Source organism: Euprymna scolopes, chromosome 10 (assembly GCF_053919585.1).
Source record: "Euprymna scolopes isolate OS-2025 chromosome 10, ASM5391958v1, whole genome shotgun sequence".
NCBI lineage: Eukaryota > Metazoa > Mollusca > Cephalopoda > Sepiida > Sepiolidae > Euprymna > Euprymna scolopes.
In genome coordinates, this window is record NC_136491.1 from 52,527,327 (window position 1) to 52,555,224 (window position 27,898).

At 31.2% G+C, this 27,898-nt stretch overlaps 1 protein-coding gene across 2 annotated transcripts in view; it reads left to right on the forward strand.

Annotated features, from left to right (window-relative positions):
- The window catches only part of LOC145285993 (cadherin-87A-like), a 196,007-nt gene that overhangs the window by 73,635 nt on the left and 94,474 nt on the right, over nt 1–27,898 (forward strand). For both annotated transcript variants that reach the window (XM_080134583.1, XM_080134584.1), the window contains exons 15-21: nt 2,852–2,928; nt 9,008–9,284; nt 14,240–14,385; nt 16,868–16,937; nt 21,103–21,175; nt 25,221–25,402; nt 25,661–25,787. In XM_080134583.1, coding sequence (XP_079990709.1) covers nt 2,852–2,928; nt 9,008–9,284; nt 14,240–14,385; nt 16,868–16,937; nt 21,103–21,175; nt 25,221–25,402; nt 25,661–25,787 — 952 coding nt within the window. The remainder of the gene's footprint in view (nt 1–2,851; nt 2,929–9,007; nt 9,285–14,239; nt 14,386–16,867; nt 16,938–21,102; nt 21,176–25,220; nt 25,403–25,660; nt 25,788–27,898) is intronic.

Sequence of the window (27,898 nt, forward strand, 5' to 3'; positions counted from 1 at the left end):
GCTATATTTTGAAATGAGAATTTGCAATTTTCGTCCCTTAAAACAAAAGTTATAATAAAAGTACTGGTGTTCAGAAATTCTCAGAATATGTATGGAACGTGAGAGGCGGTTATATTTCTGATTGGCTGTTGCTTGCCATCACAACTTTTTCATTCACCGTTTATAGAGACGAGCCCTTCTGATTGGTTGTTTGTTACTATAGATACTTTTACAACATTTATGATTTATCTCCAGTTTTCATTTTTTTTATTATTTATTATTATTTTATTATTTAAATGTATTAATATAAATCAGCCACAATTTCTATAATGTATATATTATATTATTTTGTATAGACACATGATTTATGAATAAATATAAAGGAAAACCCAGTTTTTAGGATTTTATTTTTACATATTAACAACAATAATATAGAGAGGTTTGTTTATTTTATTTTCTGATTACAACGCTAAAGACAGAGAGATATTTAGTGCTGTCGTCTTATTGGCTATACCTAGCAGGAGACAAAAAAAGGGTAACTTTTTTATTAAAGTTTTACCAGGTTGTCGACACCATAAATCATAGCAGGAATGGCACTAGCATGCCATGTTTCGCTTACTTCGGTCGCTCGTTAATTCTGTTTCTATCTTTTTTCTCCCTTCTTTTTGTTTGCTCATTTAATTACATATTTACTTTACTTTTTCGCCCCAATACGAATTAATGACAACGTTTTGGTGAAAAACATTAACTAAAAGAGGGAGAAAGTGAGGAAAAAGAGGTAGAAAATTCAGAGAGAGAAGTAGAGAAAAAAAAGACATTCTTATTTCTGTATTTCAACCTGATGTAAGTCCCTGTGCGAATATTAGATATTTAAAATCGTCCACACTGAGATCTGATAATTGTAATTCAGAGAAATATTTAGTTGCGAAATAATTTTCAATGTTTTTAACCAAATTTATATATTTCCATCTTTTATGGAATAGAGGGAATTTACAGCTCAAAAGATCTATGATAAAGTTTCACTCTATCGGGGAAAGACACCACAGAATTTTTACCTGGCAAAATACAATCGACAAATGTATTATAATCAGCAATTTGCGTAATAGCAAACGAAATTTCTTCTTATTAGTGCAATGTTAGCGGTCTATAACAAAGAAGTCTTTATACCTTTTTATGATATGCAGCAACCGGTTTATCTGCTTCCGGCACATAGAAATTGTCAATTGCACTCCATATTGAATCTTTTGAAGATGCGGTATTACGCGAACGCATTGTTTTTAAGTCTTGAGAAAGTAGTTATGATACGAATTTTTCGTTCTTCAGTACGATCAAATAAATTGTGTTATGTGTTGCTTTCGTTCGAGTAGTTACTCTTGTTTTTTTATGCTGTTAAATCTGTAGTCGTTCGAATAGTTGTTCTTGTTTTTCATGTCGTTGTGATCTGATAGGTTTATTAATTGTGTCTAGATTTCATCCATTTGTGTATGGTTAGTAAAATAAAGAATGCACAGATTCTGTTTAAATAACGCTGTTCAATTTGACAAAGTTTAATTGTTTAGAACAACTGTAAGGGGGAAGACAATGATTCGTTTCCCACTAGTTTTCACTCAAAAAGATGTTTTACTTGCAGTTTAGCTCTCCCTGTCGAACAATACTTTTTCATCCAAAGTACTTATCTTCTTGTTTTTAGTAAAAAAGTTTTCGCTAAACAAAACTTCTCTGGAGTGTGTTCTCTTTGTGTTAGATAAACGGAGACGAAAAGTAAATAATAAAATTCTTTCTCTTTCTTTAGAGTGACAATTTGTTTTGAATGATAGACGAAAAAATATTCTTTTTAATATATTTTCAGTATTTTTTAAATATTTACTTGGTCATGACTCGTTGTTACATAACTCAGTGATGTATGTTTGTTATGACTTCGAAAATGTTGTTTCGTTGTGTTTTTTTTGTGTCAATGTTGTCGACACTATCTTGGTTTTTCATGAAGATTCAATCAGTTGAATAGTTGAAAAAGAGACGTTGTTTTTGTCAGTATTGTAGATACTATATTGGTTTTTTTGAAGGTTCAATCAGTGTTATAGTTGAAAAACAAACGCTTGCCGTTATTATTATAGGTGTGCTCGTTCGTTGTTTGGTAATATCAGAGGAAAGTTAACTGAATTTATTGGATGAAGCATTTTTTGATTATCACATCTACGTTCGCCTGTGTTATAGCGTGGTTTCGTGAGCACGTACTTACTAATCTTTATTCACCGAGACAAATTAATTTTCTGTTACAACCGATGCGTGCATGTGTTGCTCTATCTATCGTCCTACGCTCACTCTTTATTCAAAAGATTAATAGATACGAGTTGACACATTTTGGAAATGTGCACAATTGATCCGTTTGATCTGCAACTTAAAAATACAAAAAATAGAACCCAATAAACAGTAATAAGTATATATGAGAACTGCATTGTATAACTGTAGCTCGTCAAAACAAAATCAATTTAGGAACCTGAGTGGCGCTATTTCTGCCATCATATCCATTTGTATTTGTTTATGGTTACACGCGACTTAAGTTATTTAAGAATACTGCTGTTACGCACACATGGAGACACCCAACACGCATTGGCCATATTCACGAATACAAAATAAGACAAAGAATACAGGGAAACACATTCAAATCGATACAATTTGATATGTTTCTGTATATTTTAAGTTGTAGACAAAGAATAAACGCAAGTGAAAATAGAAGCCTTGCAATTCTGATCGTTATCTAGCGATGTAGATTATATACAATGCGGTTCACAAATGAGATTGTAAAAAGATCGCTTTGCTAGGTTTTCCACGCCGGATATCAATGATCTAAACGTTTTCTTTCTTTTTAAAGGCATATGATATCGATTCTGGAGCATTTGGAACGAATGGTATACGTTACACCCAATTAAAGGGAATGCATGCAGAACTGTGAGTATTTCTTTTTATATTTCTGGATTTAAAACATTCTTATATTTTACTAACAATATTTAGTGCCAGTTCAGCATGCTTTGTACACAAAAGGCGATTTACACCAGATACCCGTCTGCTACAACGTGTGATTACCGAACATGACTTAATAAGTTAAAGAGTTACCGTAATCTGGGGTGACTTTGGTTCAAATTAGCCACACTATGCTTGTAATCCTTTTAAATAAGGTACACACAAAATTTCTGATGGTGTGGAATTATAAAGAAAGTGAACAGGAACACGTAGCACAAAGGCCATTTTGTCAAATATTACATGCTTAGTAATTGTTGGAAGATATTCTAGGTGGCCTAACCTAGAATATCCAGAATAACTAACCTCACGAGTTACATCTTGAGCGGCATCTCCGCTATTCTCTGGTATTGCTACAAGCCTTGTTGAAATGCTCGTTTCTGGAGCAATTTCCAGTTTTATCACTTGGCGTTAGTTGTTCCAAATTTTTTCCTATATCGAAGTCTTTTGTAGCTTCGAAATAAAGACCTTATTGATTTACTCCGACTGATCAGATAGAATTTGTGGAAGGGGTTTAGAACTTTATGCGCATCAAAAACTTTCTCTATGCTTACCAGAGAAGTTTTGTTTGGTACACAACGTACAATGGCAGTGTTTGTCCTGTTACTATTCCTGCTTACATAAGGCTTGTAGGTTATTTATAGTGTTTATAATCCTTTCTGGATACCGAACACCCTTCATGAAGAGTTGAGTTGAGTTGTAGCCTCTCGCTCCTTGTACTGTTTGATATGGTCTTGGTATTTTTCTGGAAGAAATTATTGTATAAGCACTACTGCCATTTTTAGTAGGCAAATAAAAGTGTAAAGATTAAATTTATTGCCAAAATAAAATATCCAATTTAAAATTTTATGTAGAACTGTGGTGGCCAAATTCACTCCACACATGTCCGCACACTAGTGGGTGTCTTTTGCAATCTCCAAATCCCACTAATAGTGTGTTTTATCATGTTAATTAACTTATTTTCACAGTGTTTATCCTTATTATGCTTAATATTACCAAATCTTAACAAAACGATGAAAAATATTCTTTGCACTCACAGAAGTTTTAAGATATAAATTTTAGGAAAAAAAAAAGATCATGCAGTCAAGCGACCATTTTAAATTGAAGATATCTCTGCAGTAATGTGTGCCGCTGCATCACAATGTGTCTGTAAAATTATGAAATCGTATAAGACCTAGAAATTATGTTTACACATGGAGAGATCTTATATTATTTACGCATTATTACCTTTATTTTTCATTTTTCTTAATGGCACAAGGTCACCCCGGTGGCCAGAGTCACCTCATCTTACGGTAATTAAGTAACGTAGTTTACCACTGTTAACGCAGCTGTATTATTCGCAGTCGTGCCAAACTAGCTTCACCAAAATGAGTCAGTTTCTATGGAATATAAACTTCATAAGCTGTCCCTAATCTAATATACACTCCTGTCCAGAGAATGCACGCGTTAGATGTTTGCAGTTCTTCCAATGAGGTGTCAACGGCATCATGCATACAACTCCCGATATTCTCAAATAATCAATAAATTACTTGTTGTTTTGCTCCAGTGACCTAACGAGAACCTGTTTGTAAACGAAAATGCTGTATATTTGGCTTATCTGGAGAAACGGAAGTGTTTGCTCGCTAGAAAACATGAAAAAGCTAAAATATATCGAAGACGAGAAAACAACTGAAATGAATAAGGAAACATTCAAGATGAAAAATCATAAAATTGAAAACACTGTTATGACAGAATACACGGATTATTTGTAAAACATCCTTAGCTATATGAAAGACTAATACAAGTTCAAAGATAAAAAACAGGGTACTCATATATTTGGATGAGGAAACTGCAAGCAACTACCGACATGCTTACGAACGACATTAAAAATTTTAACGGCAAACCTAAGAAAATAAATCTACTAGTCCCTTCGTGTCAGTAAACTATTCTCTGAAAATCATAGAGGTTGCCGGACAGCGACAAGTGCAGAATATAACAACCGCGATCGAAAAGCCGAAATATACAGAGCAGAAAATAACATAGCCGTGCCATAGATCGAATACAAGGAATCGTATTATACTCTTTAAACAGCATGGGTATTTGGCTGCTTATAATATACATAATATCTGTAATTATAAAATTGATCAAGAAAACAGTGAAAGCAGGCTCACTCAACTAGCAGCTCATGACAGAAATATGCTCTGTATGCGATAAGATAAAGAATGTTTTCCAGGACCACCGTTTACCAAAGCAATGATGCTACCTAATAACATGTAAGTTAAACGTTCGACAAAACTTTACAGATAAAAAGAAACGGAAAATAAGAATCTACACAAAGTTATATGCAAATGCAGAAGGAACTAGAAAATTTAATCTTCAACAATAACATTTGAATTGAACACAGCACCAAGACGTTCACTATTTAAGATAAATAAACTAAAACCAAATAACCTCATCAAGTATACCATTGCTCAAACTAGAAATGATAATGGCACCTGACGAATATTAATGTGGGAGTTCAGGAAATCAATAAGATTAGACAAAAATATTTTGAAAAGAGAACGCTCAAAACCACATTTTCGAGTAGAAAGAGGGTACAAGAACATTTTATATCGGAACCCTTGATAGACCTGATAACAATTCAGTAATCAAGTCTATTTTTTTACTTTTTGTTTCATTATTTTTAAATTAAAATCAAATTTCATTACATATGTTCAAGGTAGGTTTTCGGCGCACTTAATTAAATTTTATGTAATAAAATTATCATATTTAGTGAAATCCGGTAGAAAATTTTCTTTCAACATTTTGTATAATTTACTATTAATTATATTCCTTTTGAAATATTAAATCATATTCTTTTTGAAATATTAAATTATATTCCTTTTGAAATATGAAATTATATTGTTTTTGAAATATTAAATTATATTCCTTTTGTAATATTAAATCATATTCCTTTTGAAATATTAAATTACATTGTTTTTGAAATATTAAATTATATTGTTTTTGAAATATTAAATTATATTCTTTTGGAAATATTAAATTATATTCTTTTTGAAATATTAAATTATATTCCTTTTGAAATATTAAATTGCATTGTTTTTGAAATATTAAATTATATTCTTTTGGAAATATTAAATTATATTCTTTTTGAAATATTAAATTATATTCCTTTTGAAATATTAAATTATATTCCTTTTGAAATATTAAATTATATTCTTTTTGAAATATTAAATTATATTCTTTTTGAAATATTAAATTATATTCTTTTTGAAATATTAAATTATATTCCTTTTGAAATATTAAATTATATTCCTTTTGAAATATTAAATTATATTCTTTTTGGAATATTAAATTATATTCTTTTTGAAATATTAAATAACTGCCAGGGCTAACAGAAACATAGCTCTTTCTTCATCATATAATACATAATTTAAAGTGGCAGCGAACCATTTCTTGAAAAAAAAAGTAATATACCTAATTACTTGCTTCATAAAAATTGTGACAATCTAATTTTTATAGCATAACATTTATTTTTGAAAATTAATTTTAAAATAAGTTAAATTGGAATTTAATGCATTACCAACAGAATATTAATCAAAATCAATATATTTACTGATCGGACGATTCAAGATATAAATGTCGAAAGCGCAAACTAGCATCAGATGATATATTGTAACACATTTCTTTATATACATTAACGTTTCGCTCGTCTGATTTCATCGTTTTGGGATTTTAATCATTCGGATTTGTTAATATAACTTTTTTTCTAGAACGAAATAACTAAACTTTAAATATATTAAATACAACGTGAATATATCTGATTGATCTAAGAAAAAAGTAAAAAAATCAGTTAAAGATTAGGGACCGAATGTGGTACAAATAAGGATATGCACAAACTTTTCCAGATAGAAAACGAGCGGCCTCCAAATTGTCTAGTTATAGATATGTGACACAGATCTATTCAGGAAGATTTAACCGACCACTCCCTTTTATAGGGTAATAGATTACTTAAAACTTTACAGGTAAACATTATCGATCTCAGTCTTTTCTACGCAAAGGAAATCATCTTCCTATATTTCAGGTGAGGGTAAGCAATCGTAGACTGTTCGAAGTTACGATACGTGATATAAGATATTTTAAGTAACCCCTACTAGCTGACGAAGATTGTTTATATTAAAAAAAAAATAATGTGTCCTAGTTCAAGTTAGGGCTATGAAGTTTTCTCGCTAAATATAAGCTACCACAAAGATGGTAATTGAAGATAAGCAACGCTTCTAGTACAGTATAAATATAGATTTAGCTTATCCAAAGTAAGAAAACAGATATATACGAAATGTACACTAAGTTTCTGGAATTTTATCATTGTTGTTAGAGTCGGAATTCATTGGAATACTTCAATTAAACGCGAAACTATCAGATGATAATTTATAAAATAAACACGTTTAACGTGTTTTATCTGTTCATCAAATGTTGGTTTACGTGGCTAGTTATGGAATGAGAGCCAGAGGGAAGAACAGCGATAGGGCAATAATCCCTCCCGGGGATCAAAATTGGCGTTGCATCCAATCATAATCAAGCTAGCCACTTTTCTAATATTATTTCTCAGTATTAGAACTTTGGGTCCAATAATCAAGATTTCACTTGCGCTATTACATGGCACCACCAAACCTTTTATGTCACTATTGATATTTTATTTACATCCGCTTTATGACATTAGAAACAAGGCTAGTTTGGGTTGGGTGGAAGAGTTTCTGTAGAACGAACTTTATTTGAACTTGGAGCAACTAAGTTTCCGGTTCAAGTCATTAACAATCTAGCCACCACGCAGACAGTAAACAACGCAAAGAGTTAACAACGCTGTAGTACCTTGGTTGCAAAAATTTCCTTAATAAAATCCATCTGACGTTTGTATATTTATAAAAGGGAACCAAAATGGATGGAGATGTGATTTATGCTTAAAAGAAAACTAAATTGAATATGGCTATCTGGAACATAAGAGCACGTCTTGATATAGAAAAGTAAGTTAATCAAGACCGGAGAACAGCTATTTCTGGCAGTGAACTAGCTAAATGCAACGTGAATATTGATACTTTATCTGAGACTTGTTTCAGCGCAGAAGATCTACTTACTGAAGAAGGTGCGGGTACAATTTTTTTTCTGGAGACACAAAGCAAATGAAAAAGAAATTATTTTGCTATCAGTGCAAGTGTCACTTCACAGAGGAATCTTGTGATATAAGTGCTCCAATCCAGTTACTGAGATTACCTTTATTCTATTTTCATTTCCCATTAGTATATGCCCTTTATTTGGTTAGTAGTCAGGATGTCAAAATGGTGTTTTTCAAGATCTATGAAATTGGATCAAAGGCATACTAAAAGCGAGTGAGATTTTGTAATAAAATTACTGTATTTATATATATTTATATTCTATTATTCTATTATATAAATGAAATTATTATTTCTGCCTGTGTATCGAACTTAAAAACCTTACATCATCAATTTTCAGGTAACCACGAAGTGGTTATGGTGAAAACAGTGTAATGATTATCCTCTAGCGTTCTCATAGTCCAAATTAGTGCCAGCAGCAAAAAAAAACTCTCTTCAGTATTTTTAAACTGCTAGTTGTTAAAAAATCAACATTGAAAATAGGTCGGATATCAGTTACCTAGAAATGTCTTATTTTCTCATGGAATGAAATTCGTATTTATGTGCATGTCTTCAACTTTAACTGAGATACAACAAAAAAGAAACAGACAAATGTCTCATCATTAGCTTCTGGATAAATTGGAGATCTTTATAGTGAAAATTCTGTAATAATTATACTTTAGTGTGTCTATAACACCATATTCGCTCTTAGAACTCAATAAATTGCATTCAATTCTTATGGATATTTGTACTAAAACAACATTAAGCCGAGACAAAAAATCAATGTGTTGCTGGTGCATTCCTCTTTATCTGTGATTTTTTTTTGTTTCCTTTTTTTCAAGTTATTTTTGATTGTATAACTTACGTTATTTTTCCTACACGTACAGGTTCACTCTTAATCAAATCAGTGGCGAAGTGACCGTCGCCGCTTGTGCTACACCGGGCAAATACCCATGTCTCAACTACGAATTTCGGAAACAAATCAATCTAACCGTGGAAATCGTTGACAATAATAACGCACCCACTGATGTAAGGAGAACTTTGGTTGACCTTATCATAAACGTCGAAGATACGAACGACAACAAACCCATATTTCCAAACCCCAGTTATTATGGGAAAATTGCAGAGGGAAGTACGAACCCCTCACCGGAAGTCATTGTTAAGGTTGGATATTTAATGTCACTTTCTTTTAATTACTAATATAATTTGGTGCGATTTTCATTATGACTATATAGACAATCTATACAATCTCTACAATTCTTAATCGTACTGTTTCTAAAAAAAATGCATATGGTCGTGTGAGCCCAATTAAGAAATTTTAGAAAGTATGCCGTCATTTTGTTTTAGATTATTCTCCAAAAATCTTACCCGTACCTGCTAATATTCCATCTATGTGTTAAATATATTATCTCGTTCACAGGCTGTTTATTTCCAAAATATCATTTGCTGTGTTTAAATTTTTACGTGCATTTATCATATCTAAAAAAAAACACGTGTAGTAGAATCACACATTTATATACTTATTTATTATAATTTGGTACATATTAAACATGCATAAAAAGTATATGTTATCCATAATATCTTAAATTTACCAGCGAATTTATTTCATTAATTAAAAATGAATTTGTATCATAACTATAAGATATTAGTACTTTAAATCCTAGAATAAGAAGTACACTCATACATATGTATGCTTTTAATGGATGTCTTTTTTATGAATGTTTGTAATAAGATGAGTCGTCTCAGTAATGACCATGAATGGAAGTTTTGTCACACAGAAGTAGAGAGTGTGAGCCACTTTACATTCAGCGGTAAGTTTATGCCAGGAGGAGCGCGAATATAAAATACGACACAATAGGTTGTCTGTAAGAAAGTTAACTGTCGACTGTAGCATCAAGTGCTGGAAAACATACCAGCAAAAAACAGTCAGTAATAAGAGGATATTTTAATTATTGTTTGGAGTTTCGACTATATATCCGCCACCGTTAGACACAGTTAATCAATCGAGAACAACATCACTCTATATGAAGACATATAAGATATTAATTTTGAGAGTCAAAATAATGAAAAGAATACTCTCTTCTCATGGCCCTAGTAATAAATTATACACCATCTGCTATGCTTACGAGTGTGTAGCGACATCTAAATGCTTATGTAAAGCAAATAAAAAGTATATATATATATATATATATATATATATATATATATATATATATAATTACATCACATATTTACATATATATTTGTATATATATAATTACATTATATATACATATATATTTGTATGTACATACACATATATTTATATACATATATATGTATATATAAACATGTATATGTGCATTTATACATATATATGTATTTATATACATACATATACATGTATGTATATATAATGCAATTCGGTATGTTAGAGAATAAAAACAAGTGTGTTCAATTATTCGCAAAGGAGCAAATATATTTTATTCAATGAACTGTAAACATATTTACCTTTAGTTTTAGGAAAGACTTGAAATCCAGCAACGCTGTGGTAAAGATACCAAAGCTCACTGATTGAACATACGCTGTTTTAATAGACACTATCATAACTTTGGTTAATGTTTTATTATAAAACAGTAGCTATTGGCAGAAGATCAACTAAATTATGTCATGATAAAAGATTATCTCGCTTTTACTCATATTACAATAGCTTCAGTGGTAAAATAACCGGAAAATCTAAAAACATATGTTTCGCAAAAAAAGCTTACAGCATTTTCTAAACGTGTTTCCCGGAATTATGCGTCTATTTCATACCTCGTTTAAATACAATGATATAATTTCCGGACAAAACGTCTCTCACAAAAAATATTCCAACAAAGAAGAAAGCTTACACTTTCCTCTTCAGTACTCTGTTTCTCCTTTAAATTAAGGGTTCTGCAGAATTCTGTTAACAGGTCTCATTATTCGTATGCCACGAATATACGGATCCGTAACATTCTTTTTTTTCTACGTTTAAAACTATTACTGGTACCTTTAGTGATTTTCCACCAAACTTTATTGGCAACTGATGGACAGTAATTAAGCTTTTTACTTTTCACGGTTTACATTTATAAAATTAATTGAAAACCTCCTATAAAAAAAAATACTATCAGTAATGTACGTGACTCATATACGATTTTTAATAACGTAAGAGAATTTTGCGCCCTCCAGATCAAACAGTGTTTAGATGATTCAATTTTTTAAAGCAGAATAAAACAAATAATTTACTATTAATTAACCTTTATCGAAAATTATTTTAAATTATGTTATGTATATCAACACTCATTAACAATTTATACAGAATTTTAAAAAATATATGTCAATTAATTACACGAAATAAATGTCAATTAATTACACGAAATAAATGTCAATTAATTATACAAAATTCTTCGCGTTGTACCCCCGTGAGGATTGACTAGGTTGATGCTTTACGAATCTTACTAAACTTACTATCTATCTCTACTTACGTATTGAGCATTGCTGAAATAAAATAATGAAAATAGATACTGTCCTTTGGGGTAATTGCGCCAAGTTCGGGGTAATTGCGTCAACTAGCTAAAAGTGCTCTTTTGGAAACCACGCATATAAAGAGCGCTTTTTTTTAGTTGGTGCAATTAACCCCGGATTTGGTGCAATCACCCCAACGTACGGTATATATATATATATATATATATATATATATATATATATATATATATATATATATATATATATATATATATATACGAGATGTATTCAGTAATTTTCCAGATTTTTGTACAAGTATTTCAAATTGTCGAAGGCTCTCGAAAATTTATTGTTATAGCTATACATTCAATGAGACGACTGGTCAATTTTTATGATTTCAGGTTCAAATAAACAGCTGCAGCAGTAATATGAATACACCTTACTAAAACCTGATTGTCACAGCTGATGAATTTCAGAAATGCAATCTGGGCGTGCGGACAGTTTAGAAGAACTACATGCAATACCATTAATTTATTAACTTAAACTTGAAAAAAAATGACAGAAATGTACGGAATGTTTCAGATTGCTTTTAAACCATTTTTCATGTATCGGACATCAATTCTTGATTAACATAAGAGATTCAAGGGAAGAAGAGAAACTGTGAGAGATGATGAGAGGTGTGAGAGGAGTAAAGAAGTCAGAGCATTAAGTGTATTGGCCAAGTGAATGATTTTATAAATAAGACAATGAGTGCACAGTTTGATTTCAGTTTAGGAACTGGAACATAATTATTAGTGAGGAACTGAAGATGCACGGGACTTGCCCGAATGCACAACTCAATCCATGTCACAGATTATTTGACCATGATGGGCATCAAGGTATTTCTTCATCCTCCCTATAGTTCAAACATTGCCTATTGTGACTTTTGGTTGTATCCTGAGCTCAAGGAAAACCTTAGAGGATGTTAGCGAGAAAATAGAAGAGATAAATGAGGCTGTGACGTGGGTCATTGACGGGTTTACACAATACCACTTCCATGGCACCTTCCAGAAATTGTTGAAACGGTACAATAAGTCCATTGAAGTCGGAAGAGATCACTTTGAAAGGGAGCAGATTTTAATGTGTTTACTATGAATAAAAGTCCTATACGAAAAAACGTTTTAAAATATTATTAAGGCACCTCGTATATATATATATATATATATATATATATATATATATATATATATATATATATATATATATATATAATGCTCCATAACGTTGAGTTGAACATATTGAGAAGTGAAAAACGAATTACCATTAGCATATAAGCGACGCTCTTTGTGTAAACAAATCGAGCGGAGGTATTTCGGACGATGTCAAAACATCGTTAAACTCACTACTTGTTCAAGCAGCCGCCAATAGCGTAATGGTTAGGAGACTTGACTGCCGTACAAACGGTCGGGTTTCAATCCTGGCTTGAGGTAGTTGCCTGTCTAGCCGCACTGATGAGCTGTGAAACAGCGAAACAGTACTGTATGTGGATGACTATATATATATATATATGTATATATATATATATATATATATATATATATATATATATATAATGTGTGTGGGCGAAAAAAGAAGCAGTTAATCATCCATACACGAAGAAAACAATAATATATATGCACTGCACATGTATAATACACACAGGTGAAGACAAAGTCATAAATAAGATAAAATAAAAAAGCAGATGTCATAGAATACAGGTGCAACATTTTTGTTGCTGACTAAAGACAAGTATTAGCATTAATCCACATCACTATTAGGCTGCATTACAGCATGTATGAGGCAAAGCTGTTTAATAAAAAAATGTAATCTTTAAATATTAGGCATATTGACAATAAACAGAAACAAGTCTCATGCAGAAGGAGACGAAATTATCATCTGTTGTAATGTTTTCATCAAAATGCATTCATTGTCTTACATTTGTCGTTTTTCGCAGCATATTTCTCGTATTCAGACATAGTTGTATTTTTCTTTATGTGAAAACAGCCTGGAGCAGTTTGTGTGAGAACCAATTGAACATAATTTCACCAACGCATATTCTCTGGGATTTTTCGCTTAACTTCTGTATAAACAGAGAAAGCATTGTATCAGTAAATCGCTTAGGGGCATTGGTTTCTCTCAAGAAAATGTAATATTCCCATGACAAATTGCATAAAAGTTGCAAGCATTCCAAAACGCCGAATAATCAGTCTGCAATAGTATCATCTCAACCAATGCTTCCTGAGATCAGCCAAACAGCGTGACCTTTCAGTGGGCATATCTGTCGCAACATGATTGTCTATTCATGTTAAATAATCTACTTAATCACTCAACCAGGTAACACATCATGCCCTTCATGCTCAAGTGGGAAAAACTGTCATCGCCGAACGTTTAGACTGAATTCAATATTAAACAAGCCGAAAAGATTTGATACAACCAAACAACCTAACCTCTATTAAATATGTTATAAAAACTCACATGAGTGTTCGTACATTGAGGTTGATATAAAGAAGACAGAAATAAACTTTCTTGAAGAACAGTCTATTTTTTAAATACATAACTTATTTTGTATGAATTTTTCTTCGGAATCTGTTCGATTAATAATCAAATTTTGCTGTTATTTTTTTTTTATTTTTTAGGCAGAAGATATAGATCAGGTAGGTAGTCCGGTTCGATATTCTCTTATAAACGAAGAAGTGCCTGGACTGTTTCAAATCGGGTTAATCGATGGAAAAATCACAGCTACGCGACCTGTAAAAATGAGCGACTCTGGGACTGACAGCTAGTAAGTCGAGCAGTTTTTTAAAACTAATTTTCTCGTTTTTTTTTGTTTAAACTTATTCTAAATTATAACTCTGCAAACAACAACGGAGAGGTTATAACTAACCATTACTATTTTTTGATATCATCAAATATTCTTGTTGCATAAAAATCGAAAACCTATCTATTTATACTCAGCTTAATTTATCCAGAATCATTATGTTAAAAAAAGTTTTACTGTTCGTTTTAAGCATCCATTTTGTAATACCATGTGCGATGCTCTGATATTTTAAATTCCTAGCCAGTTAATGTAGTTCTGGCACACATTACATTATTATCAGATTCCGTCACCACAAATTGAGATACAACGAAAGTTATTATTATTTCTTAAATAAAGATGAAAAAGAATTTTATATATGAATATCAATACACAAAAAAACAAAGAATATATATATATATATATATATATATATATATATATATATATATATATATACATATATATATATATGCATGTATATAGAAAATACATTGCACGAATATGCACCATATATATATATATATATATATATATATATATATATATATATATATATATATATAAGTAGTACATAAACCAGAACAACACCAACAACACCAACAATAATAATAATATTAATAATAGATAAATACAATATTATGAAGTAATAAGACCATGAAATGCTTTAAAATCTGATATTTCTAATTAGTATTATTAAGAATAATAGTAATGAAATAGTGATAATTGTAAAACAATTATGTAATTAAGAAAATTACAATCTATACTATAAATATTTCAAAAAATGGTTTTCTGTTTATTTAAAAAGAAAATGTAATTAACATTTATATTGGCGCTCTCCTTAGCTTATAAGTGCATTTTTTACCACATCATTCTTTTCACAAATGATACCTGACTACTTTAATTAAAATCTTAAGTCTAATAGATCGTTTTAATGAGCTATACTTTGCAACTGAAAATCATACACCCCAGGCTACAAACCCTGTCACGGTATCATCTGGGAGGCTGTAAGGATAATTATTTTTCCTCAGGATAAAAATACATTTAATATATATAAATGAACATATTTCGCATATCTATAATTTCTATAACACCTTAATTTCGCAAGTAAAATAGGAATTAAACCATCGAATGTACCATAACAAGATTTGTATATTGCCCACGCAATTTCATAGTGCCCAAAAGATTAAATGTTGATTATTTAATGCATCTCTATTCCACACTTATCACGTTAAATCTTACACTCAGCAACTAGTCTGAATTTGTTCTAAAAATAGAATGCCCGGCCTATATTGCAAATTGCTCATGTTAATCGGGTAATATACATGTGAGTGCATGTAAGTATATATATATATATATATATATATATATATATATATATATGTATGTATATATATATCTTGTCCTTTTCTATTCCAGTTTTAACAACTAGTCTCTTATTTTCCATGTTTAAGCTTAACCATATTACTTTCAATGCTCGCATTTTCTATTGTAATATATATATATATATATATATATTTATATATATATACTTATGTAATTTGAATTTTATATTATCAATCACATTACTCAATAAATATATATATATATATAATTCTTGTATATGTTTGCATATTTTTGCTTTTGTTTTGTCTTGTTTTTTGTCATTGTTCTTTTCTTTGTTTTTGTTTTTGTTTCTGTCCTTTTTTTGTTTTTACTTTTTATTTTAATTCTACATTACTTACCATTACCCTTTTTTACTTTACTTCTTTTTATTTCTTTCCTTCAATTCTATTTTAATCTTAATAATAATTATGAATATTATTTATATCTCTTTCCACATTTTTTCGTCTCCATCTATGTGCAGTACTATTTGTTTTGATATTCATACGTAATTTTAAAAGAATCTTTTTTTTCTTCGATATAGTTTTTTAGTTCGAATTATCTGAAGACAGGTTTTTCTTATTGTCCTGTCTATTGAAACAATTTGTAATGATTTGATCGAAGTTGAAAGAATAAAAACATATTTTGCTCTACTGAGTATTGAGCACTTTCCCCGTTTTTGGACCAAATATATCTCCCATATATATATATATATATATATATATATATATATATATATATGTATATATATATATATAAACATATACATATATATGTATGTTATCCTTATGTTGTTAAATTCTCTTTAATAATTGAATATTTTTTAGATATCGGCTTATGCAATTGTTATCTTTATTTCCATTTTACAATTTTAGACTTTTCTTTCATTCTTATATAATTGAATTCGGTTTTGTAATTAAAAACTTTTCGGATTATGTAGATGTTAAATCTGCGATATGTTAAAATTAGATTTTTCCGGTAATTGAACTGCATTCTTCATTATCTTTCTATTTTCCTCTTCAAATCTATATATACAGCATATGAGCTACCGTTATTATTACATTTAAACGCGTACAAATTATTCCAAAGAATACATTCTGCTTTTCAGTATAACCATGGATGTGATCGCAAGCGATGGAGTCGCAAGCGCTAGAGCGTCAGTGAAAATCGAAGTATTAGTAAGTAAACAATTGCAATTATTTTCAACATTTTCATTTTAGTCGTTTGCAGAATGACAGTATTATATTTTATTATTTTATTTTAATTGATGAAATTATTACAATTTAAAATGAATATAGTATAAATATGTCACCGTGTGCATATGTATAAATACAATTTACAGTGATAAAAACAATTTTTCAATGTCAATACTCTTTTTATTAAACTTTTAATCCATTTGAGTATAAGGCTTGGTGCGATAAATTGATGAGATACATTTGCAGTTGTCTTGTGAAGAACTTAACGGAGCGATTGAATATATTGAATTAAATGACCAAAATCTGATTACGAATAACGACGCTTTATCACAAGTAGTAGTAAATTGTACTTAAATGGAAGCACAATACTGAAGAGATACATTTGGATTTGATTTCATGTACATAAATTGCAACTTCTGTCTATTTCAAACGAAGGCTTATCATATTGATACTGACGATCTGGAAACTGATATCCATGCTTGAATATTCGTAAAATATGAATGAATGAACGAAAAACAGAAGAATTTGTATAATTAGTATTTATATTAGTAGTAACGTCTTACTCTCAACTATTGATTAACAGACTATTTATATCTTTAAAGTAAATAAATATGTAAAAATCGAAACGTTCTCTAAATTTATTTTTTAAAACATCATTGATGACCGTTAGAAACGGACAGACGACTGTAAGTAAGTAATAATCGTACCCTCAGGGTAGTTTAATAGTAGCCGAATAATAAAACGTAATAAACAATAAGTTTAATGATTATCAATAATCTGGAACAGGTGTAACACTTTGTCTATCTTCTGAAGGCGGATATTTGTGAGTTTATATATCATAATCATAAATATAACTTTATAATGACAATGACAATCTGTTGACAAATTCTGGGCAATTCTATTGTTGGACATTAAATTTAAATAATTATTGTAAAAATAAAATAATATATATATATATATATATATATATATATATATACTTTAGGATAATGAACTGGGTTAGATTACAAATTAGTGAATCTAGCAGTTCAAGTCTTACAAAATATTATTGGAACGTATTATTTATATGAGAGAATCAAGCCAAATATAATTGCTCAATATACCAGATAAGTCTAAGGACATTATTTTAAACATTGTATGCTTTGGTTCAAACAATATATTCTTATAGGAAACAGTAATTCTTTCTAAAATAAATTTGAGTATATAAACGCTAATTACATATAAATATATATAAATATATATATGTATATATGTATATATATATTTATAAATATATATATATATAAATATATATATATATATGTTATAAATATATATATTAAGATATATTTTGTAATAATATAAATTATATATATATATATATATATATATATATATATATATATATATATATATATATTAAGAGATGGGTATCGGCTGAAGAGAACTTAATAGGATTATCTGAAACATTCTTCTATTATTAGGTTTGAAAACGACAGTACCGATAACTTGTTTCATCTTTACTTTCTGTAAATAATTTATATATATATATATATATATATATATATATATATATCCCAAACCTCAGGCCGTGATGGAGGGGAAGACAAAAACTTGCTACTATGGTTTCAAATCATCTAAAATACCACCGAGGAGAGACTTCATTCCAAATATTTCTCATGTGTAATATCTCCCCTCTTTTGAAAATAGGGTACGATTATGAATATTCCCATTATGAAATAATACTTATACACTGTGAAATTTACTTAATGTATAGAACCCAAAGAGGGGGGCATAAGATATGACAGATATTTAGAATCAGTTCCCTCCTTGCTGTTATTTCATATCATTTAAAACGATAGTAGCAAGGCCAAAGATTTTGGGAAATAACACATATTTTATAATCAATATGCAAAACTCGGAAAACAAATGACTATGATTAAAACATTTTATAACTATAACATGTTCGAAAAATACGCTCTGGATGATGGATTTTCCCCTTAATGTTCGACCTTAAGGGCGACTGTGACATAGCCTACTACACAATTTAGCCTTCCAACGAGCTATCATTTGTTAAATTCTGATCAGCAGTCGCTGACGTGGAACATCTCTCTCTCTCTCTCTCTCTCTATCTATCTATCTATCTATATATATATATATATATATATATATATATATATGCATATATATATATTAGAAATGATTTTATCTTTGGTTCTAGGAGACGAAACTGCATGAACATTTCCAGATATTTTAAAGAATATAATATTATTGTATGTTTATAATTTTATGACGATTGGTAAAAAAAGCTATATTTTCAAACCAATAAAACATGCCCACATTTACCTATATATGTATAGTGCTCTGGCAATCCAGCTTTAGTTTTGTTACTTTGGGATGAAATTTGGTTAGAGGTTTTGTCTAACACGTGGCCTTGTCAGGCCACTAATATATATATATATATATATATATATATATATATATATATATATATATATATATGCATGCAAAGCAAGTGAAGCGTCTTTCGAATAATGAGTTCAGCTGTATCTGTATGATGAGTTCAAAGGAGAGCGAAACATTAGTGTAGCCATTAGTTTACCCACGTGGTAACATGTAGAAGATCGGGACCAAGCACGTTGGGGGCCTCTAAGAAAGATTCAGATGTTGGTTTGCGTTGCATTTGAACTTCTACAGTTTGTGAAGCAAGTAGCAGTAAGATAATTTCAAAGTCTAGCTGTTCTATGAAAGAAGCTATTTGAGTAGAAATCTTTTTGAGATTTATGGACCTCAACAGTGATGGGGTTTGATCTTTTTGATAAGCGGGTTTGTCGGGGATAGGTATGTCGAAGGACCACAAATACAGCAAGTTCATCAGAGAAAATTCCATTAAAATGCTTGTAAAACAGACACGGGGATGAAACATTGCAATGATGAGACAGGGGTTGAAGCCTAATTGACAAATTGGGATTTATTAGATTGGAAACAATTTTTTGGACCCTATTCAAGAGGGAGAGACAGTGGTAGATTCACCGCCCCAAATCTGGCAAGAAGATTTCATACATGGGCGAATGTTGACCTTATACATACACAGGATACACTCAAGTGTGCACAGTTTCCTAACACGATAAAGGGAGCCCAATTTTTTTTTGGAGCAGCCTTCGCAATGTCCTCAGTGTATTTATTCCAGATAATATTTCCTGTGAATGCTTATTAGATGAGTTTGAAGGAAGAATTCTCAGGGTTAGAGTTAATTGTCATGGTTATCAGTGGTTGGAGATGTTTCTGTAATTAAAAAAAAAGAGCAATCTAGTCTTTCTTGCACTAAATGCCACCATCTATTTACCTCCCCATTCAACCACGGTTTGGAAGTCAGTTTTCAAGGATTCAGCCATTGTTCTGGATTAGTGTACATCCATTCCTTCTCCATTTATTTTACGTAAATGGATGCCGTTCAAAAGTGACATAATATAGTAGCTAATAGTCTAGACGTAATAATCTCTATGTGGCATCTTTTGTAGCAAATTTAGTGTACTTTGGTCAAGAGGAGAAGTTATGCAATCAAATAATTATATATAGATATATATGTGTGTGCGCATGTGTGTGCGTGTGCGTGCGTGCATGCGTTTGTGTATATGCCTGTGTATTTTCGTATACATGGGTGTCTGCTGAAGTATTTGAGAGAAAAAGCAACAATGCAAATAAAATATAAATTAACTTATTCAGATTTTAATATGTTAATTTATCATTTATCATACTCTATGGGGAAGATTGATGCTATATTAAATCGGAGAAAAAGTTATGCGAGACAAAAATAGATAAATATAAAAAGAAGTGATGTGAAGAAAAAAAAATTGAACATTTAATATTTCTTCAAAGATGTAAGCAAAAATCGACAAAAAAATGAAGTTAAGAAAAACTAATATTTTTTTATAACCTAATCCTCACGGACCAAATCTGTTTAAATTCAATGGTTTCGAATTACAAATATATAATTGCTCTAAACATATTAAACACGTATTTAAAAACAAAGTTTTTCTATGATTAAATTCTCTTTGGTTTTAATTACTTTAGATTGTAAGTTGCCTCCATTAAATTCATATGACATGAATAGCGTTCTATACAAGTATTGAAACTGTTTTCTTAATGGAATTACATATATTTTCAGGACAAAAATAACAACATACCCACTTTTTCACGACCTGATTACAAGACGTGCATTCCTGAAAGTTTTGCAGGAGGTAAGTTTACACACACACACACACACATACACGCACACACACACACACACATATATATATATATATATATATATACATATATATATATATATATTTATATTTTTATTGAAAAAAGTTTACATAGCGTGTTCTATTATAAGTATAAATCCGAAAATCAGAGCGTATTATTTATGCTTTGTGTACAGAAAGTTTAGATGAGATTAGTCATCAGTACTGTCGATTTTAAACCTGATAATTAGGGACTGTTTTAGATATTTCTATCAAGCTATCTTCAGCTAATACTATACTCATCATCGGTACTAAGTACTTTTCTCATATAAACTTTCTATAAACCAAACATATATATATATATATATATATATATATATATATATATATATATATATATATACTAGCCTGGGTGTCCGGCGTTGCCCGGCGTTGCCCGGAGGTTTGGAGGCGTGTGTTGAGCAAAAAGTAAAAAAGAAAAACAATGTGGTAGTAAGCAAGTAGGCTCGAAACCGTGCCGCAAAGGATGAAAAGAGCGTGAAAAAATGTAACGTCTTTGCTGTTGCATCCATCGCCAAACCGGAAGTTGCGAAGGTTTAAATTAAGGCTAGCCAATCGGAAAGAGGGGATGACTTTCGAAAATATTGGCGAAAAAAAAGCGAGCCCTCTGTGAAGGAAAGTGACCAATTGTGGGTGTAGGAATTATTGTTTTTAGCCAAGTTTTCGATATTACTCGTTCGAAGCGTCCAGCTTCAAAATGATAACAATCTTGTGAAAATATGTAGCCTGTGTCAAAAGTTTTAGACAGACATACAAACATACATACATATATTTTAACAGACAGGTGAGATTTATATAATAGATGATTATTTTCACAGCCATTATATATATATATATATATATATATATAAATATATATATATATATATATATAATGATAATAATAATATATATATGTGTGTGTGTGTGTTTGTGTGTGTGTGTGTGTGATTATTTCCACAGCCAAACAACGTCACAGCTTACTGTGGAAATAATTATATATACACATGTGTGTGTGTGTTCATGTTTGTGTGTATACATATCTTTAAATACATTACTCACAATGTTTAGTACTTATTCGAAATACTCGCAGGGTTACGTGATGCTGCCTGGGATTGAATAATAATTAACGAAGGTTTCAAAGTCCCATATGTTTGTGGTCATAGAAATCAGTAGAAAACACCCATTTTGCAATCAAATCGATCGATTGCTTATCTAGTTAACAATTATCGGTGCACCGGAAGGAAGCTTCACGTGCCTCCCAGTAGTGACGTAGTTCACAATACATTATAGTCTATATTGCACTACAGATAACCTACTGTTGATTTTATGAAATATTTTTTATGATGGCTTGAATTTAAGTTTAAAATCCAAATGTCAAGTATTATGTTTCAATTTTGAGCTACAGAGAAACACTCATTTCGAACGCACTCCTGTTATATCAATGGACATACTGTTGATTTTATATGTGTGGCCTTGATATCTGTGCGGTGATAATAGCTTGAATTTAGGATTAATTTTAAAAAGTCAAGGATCTAAACAGAATCATTAATTTCTGTCATATTACAAACATACAATTGATTTTATATATCCGATATTTTGGTAATTAAACTTTTCAAATACACTTGTAATGTTAGGCTTGTAATGTGTTAACTTTGGCCCAAGTCACCTGCTCCTTCTTTTATAGGAGTATTTCCATAATAGATTGTCGATACTTGTCGTAGACATTCCGATACAAGTATTATCTAAAGCACATAAAGTATGTTCGTGTGAAATTTCATAAAAATCGGTAGCCATCCGTGTTAGAGTCTATTGGAAACGAATTCAAAAAAGCACACATACAAAGAGAGAGAGAGAGAGAGAGAGAGAGAGAGAGTTTTTTTATAACCCTAAGTTTATTGACATCTAAACATCTAGCTTATAAAATGTCATTATCTCTACTTATATTTTTAATGCACTTTGTCTGTGTGAGCTTTGTGTGTAAAGGATGTGTAAGTTTGTTCCCTACTGATTCCGAAACGGTTTAGCCAATTTTGTTAAAAGTTTAGTACAAATTTGTTATATATGTCTGAGAGTGTTTTTAAATATTTTCTCTGAATGTCTTCGATAGACATTGAAAATCGATAATTGAAAAAAATCATATTAAAAAATATATAGGTCGATTTGGACTAAAGTTAACGCCCTTCAGTTCATTTGATAAATTTTATCATTGTACAAACAGAAGGTAGTGGTGTGTAAAATCAGCAGTATATTCTTTTACAAAACGGGCGTGTTCGAAATACGTTTCTATTTAGAGCACAATTTAACTATGATACTTGACTTTGGTATTTTATATTTTAATTTAAGCCATTATATAAATAATGTTGTAAAACGAGCAGCAGGTTCTCTACAGTGCAATGAAGACTGCAATAAATCCTAAGTCACTGTGTTAGGTAATAACAATGTTTAAAGTAAATTAATTATTATTGGTCTATCTGTCTATCTATCTATTTATTTATCTATTCAATGATATTCTTAAAATGGTTCATATTGGGAGTTATTTATTGTTTATAGATTAAAGTGTAGCAACATGATTTAGCTGAAGAGGTTTACATAAATTAGCTAGGTTAAATAAACAAAATGACCTTGAACAGGTGTACATGACGGAAAGGTCACGTTAAGGAGACGTGTCTTTTAATTGGTTACGTCCCCGTAATACGCAATATTTTCATCGATAGTAAAACATCTAATATCGTTTGAAACGGATGCTAAACGTGGATGTTCGCCAAAAAGGGCACGGTACACTTAAAATGATGTTTAAGGAAGAAGTTATTTATCATTTAGATTGGAAAAGTAACTTCATGTACATAGCAGGGGAAGCTAATTCCTATTAAATGTAACGTCAAGTGTTGTTATTCTTCACCCCTTACCAATTCAATCGAACTCTGCGTGTCTGGAGTTAGCTTAACAACGATCCTATACCAAGTGCATTATTTTAAATTTCACTTTAAATATAGCCAGCAGTTTAAACCGTATGGATATTAATACAGTAACAAATTAAAGGGGGATTTAAGCATTAAACAAATTTATTTAGCCCTGGGAATATATTGACTCACAGTATAAAGTACTGGGATAATTATACTTTTTATACGGAAAAAGAAACAGGGAATTGAATTGCCTAAAGGAGTACATATAGACCAACATTTGAGACTGCGTTGAAATGGTATTAATAAGGATGCATCAAAAAGACTAGACCTAACGTATGATGACTAGTTATATTGGACGGAGAGAGGTATTATGGTTAGAAGTGTGAGGTTTTGGCCACTACTACTACTACTACTACTAGTAGTAGTAGTACTAGTATAATATATACTACTTGCATCACTATTTTGAAACGGCTAGGTAGCGATAAGTATAAGGTTAATATAATGGATATTATGAAAGGACAATTTATCGATGAATTTACACAGTATAATCCAATAGTAACAGAAGCTATCTAAAACACTAGTAAGACAGAATATCGAACATTCAACAATATCGGTTTGAATCTGTTTAAATTATATTATCGGCTTATAAGGTGCAACCAATGGAACCTTAGAAGCCGTTACCTTGGGGACTATTGCAATTTAAAATATCTCAAAGAAAAACGTTTCCAACAACAAACTGGAAACTGGAATTGATAGAAAGAAGAATCGCAATCGAATGATTCTAAAATCCGTCTTAGATTATGTTTAGTAAAAAGCACGTATTTGTGAAAATGGATAAAGATAATTTTATGCAGTTCTCTTTCATTTTTGTTCTTTTTGAAAACAGACCTCCATTGTTTTCGTCGTCCTATGTGAAAATTTCAATTAGGTATAATGAACCTACTAAATAAGTTATAAATTCATTGCACACACACACATATACACACACACACTATATATATATATATATATATATATATGCATATGCATATCAGTGTGTGTGTGTGTGTGTGTGTGTGTATCTCTTGATCGCTTGATGGATGCATTTATTTTGCTTCTCTATATGTGAACAGGTAAATCTGTGATTGCTACTACTGCTACTGACGGGGACAAACCAGGTAGCAGCAATGCAAAAATATCCTATTTGCTCGAATTCGGTGCAGAGGGACAGTTCACTATTGATGACAACGGGATTATTTCCAGCTCGTTCCAGGCTAGGTTTGATTACGAAAAAAAGAAGAAATATACTTTTCGTGTAAGTAAATTCGATCTTATTATAGGTCTCTTTGCTTTTCGCCTTTCTAATTTTTCTCTCCCGTCGCACTTTCTCTCTCATACGATTACATCTTACTGTTTTTCAGCCTCTCTTTCCCATCGCCGTCATTATTTTCTCTCTCTTTATCTCTTACTTTCTGCCTCTCTCACTCCACTCAGTTTCGGCGACCCCCCTTTTCACTCTCTTTCTCTTTCTACGTATTATGCTTACTTGAAATGGTTCTTTCTTTCCAAACAGGTTGTTGCACGGGACAACGGTTCCCCACAGTTGAGCTCCAGCGTACCAGTCGAGATTTGTATCACGGACGTAAACGACAATATTCCGTTTTTCATTCCTTTTACTACCCAAGTCAACATCAAGGAAGGTGCGTATAATATAAAAGTAATATTTTCGGTTCATCCATTTAACCAAAATATTTGGGAAGGGAAATATTAAGGATGACAAACCATTACGACGTACAACTGCCACTAAGGCGCGCAAAAAGAACAACTCTATTGTGATGATCGTGGTTTAAATCTTCATCGATGATTTATTACGGTCAATCATCATATCGGGCGTTATACTGCTCACTTTTACTACCATTCGGGGGGAGAACTTGAATGCCTACTAGACACTATCCTCGGGTGTCTAAGGTCTCTCTGTACAGTGGTTTGTCAGAACAATCTGGCATGAGGATACTTTTCCATAGAAGTAAACCCTGACCAAATATTCAAAATCACATAGTATTCGCTGCCCAAATAAGATCTCACTATGGCTACTCCACAGCTTTTCTGAGGAATGGTGCACCTTCTCCAAGTGATATTACCTCAAGTAATAGCACAAAGCTGGATACTCTACCAGACTAGATAAATTCTTGTCCTGGAATCCAGTAAGACCAAGAGACCAACATGAAAGATATATATATATATATATATATATATATATATATATATATATATATATATATATATATATATATATATATATATAACTTATTGCTGGGGAAACTTCATATCTTGACACGCTTCTGGGACTAACCTTCATCCTGATCTGAAACGGAACACGTCCATCAAATCTGTTGCCAAGATCGCTGTGAAAATGGTCGGATCCTGTATCTGTATAAGAGTCAGGTGCGCCCTACAATGGAAACTGTTACCATAGCTGGGCAGGAGCTTCTCGGTACTTCTATCCGGTCTTGATAGATTTGAAAACTACTTTCGAAACCTTGTAGGTGATGCTTTTTTTTCTTCCCTGCAACCTCTTTTCCACAGAAGAGACGTTGCGAGCCTGTCTTTGCGCTATCGCTAATACTATGGTAAGTAGTTGTCTTAACTCCAATCTGCGGTCCCATTTTGCCAAACTTTCACACAAAACCCTCGAGTAGCTACAACCACTAGATATGATTTTCCCCGCTCTCAACTAAATGTAAGCGCAGAGTCCATGAAAGCAGCTTCATTCCTCGAACTGCCCTTCTTTGGAACACTGTTCCCCTGGAATTCTTCCCGGCTAAATACAACGTAGTAGCCTTCAAATTCAATGTAAAAAGTTCCTGTTAAGTCGTCCTCATAAATAGTCAAATTCTTTCCAATTACACCATTAACAATTACTACACTACCACCTTATATTAATTAACCCGTATCCTCGAGTTGCCTTCAGGCCTTGAGAAGTGGTGACCCCAAAGTAAAAAAAAACAATTAATCTATCGCGATGAAATCTCGCAAATGTATACTTTGAAAATATCGGATGACGTTAATTTTTTTCTGATGAAGTCAGCATGCTATTTCAAAGTTTTGTAAGCATTTTTAGAAATAAGTTAGCAGGAAGGCCTGTGTCATTTTTGCTTTGATGCTAAGAACATATTACTTACTATTCTTACACTATATCTGTTGCTTTTTAATACAGTCGAAAAAAAACTCAACTTTTGATAAAACTTAATAAGTGGTTTATACACATGGTTTGCATTAGATCGAAACAAAATATGCAGATAAGAATTTTATTAAAGGTTTTGCCCCTATAGCTCTCTTAGAGAGAACACATAAGTTAATCGGTACATTGAAAGACACGTAATGATTTAATACCACTTCTATTGTCTTTCCCGTAAATTTTGATATACAGGATTTGTATTTAGTCAGAATATGATGATTTTGCCTTATTTTTTTTGTTTGTTTGTTTGCCTTATTTTATTTAGTTAGGTGTTAATCCTCTCCCTCATGAATAAAACTGTCAGAAGTAGATGTTATACTCGGTAGAGTTATTATACTGCGATTTATGGGAGTCTCCACCATGGGAAGATAGCCTGTATATTAGGGAGAAAGAGTTGCAGTCGCTGGTGATTTATTTGTCTGTCTCTTAATCAATAAAACTAAAATAAATTTCAAACAGATCGTTCAACAGAATTTTTTCGTCTGCATGATGGCGTTATATTCGTTACAAGAGTTACATTTTTACCTACACACAAATAGCAGCAAGAAATGACAGTTGCATATGAAGTCCGGA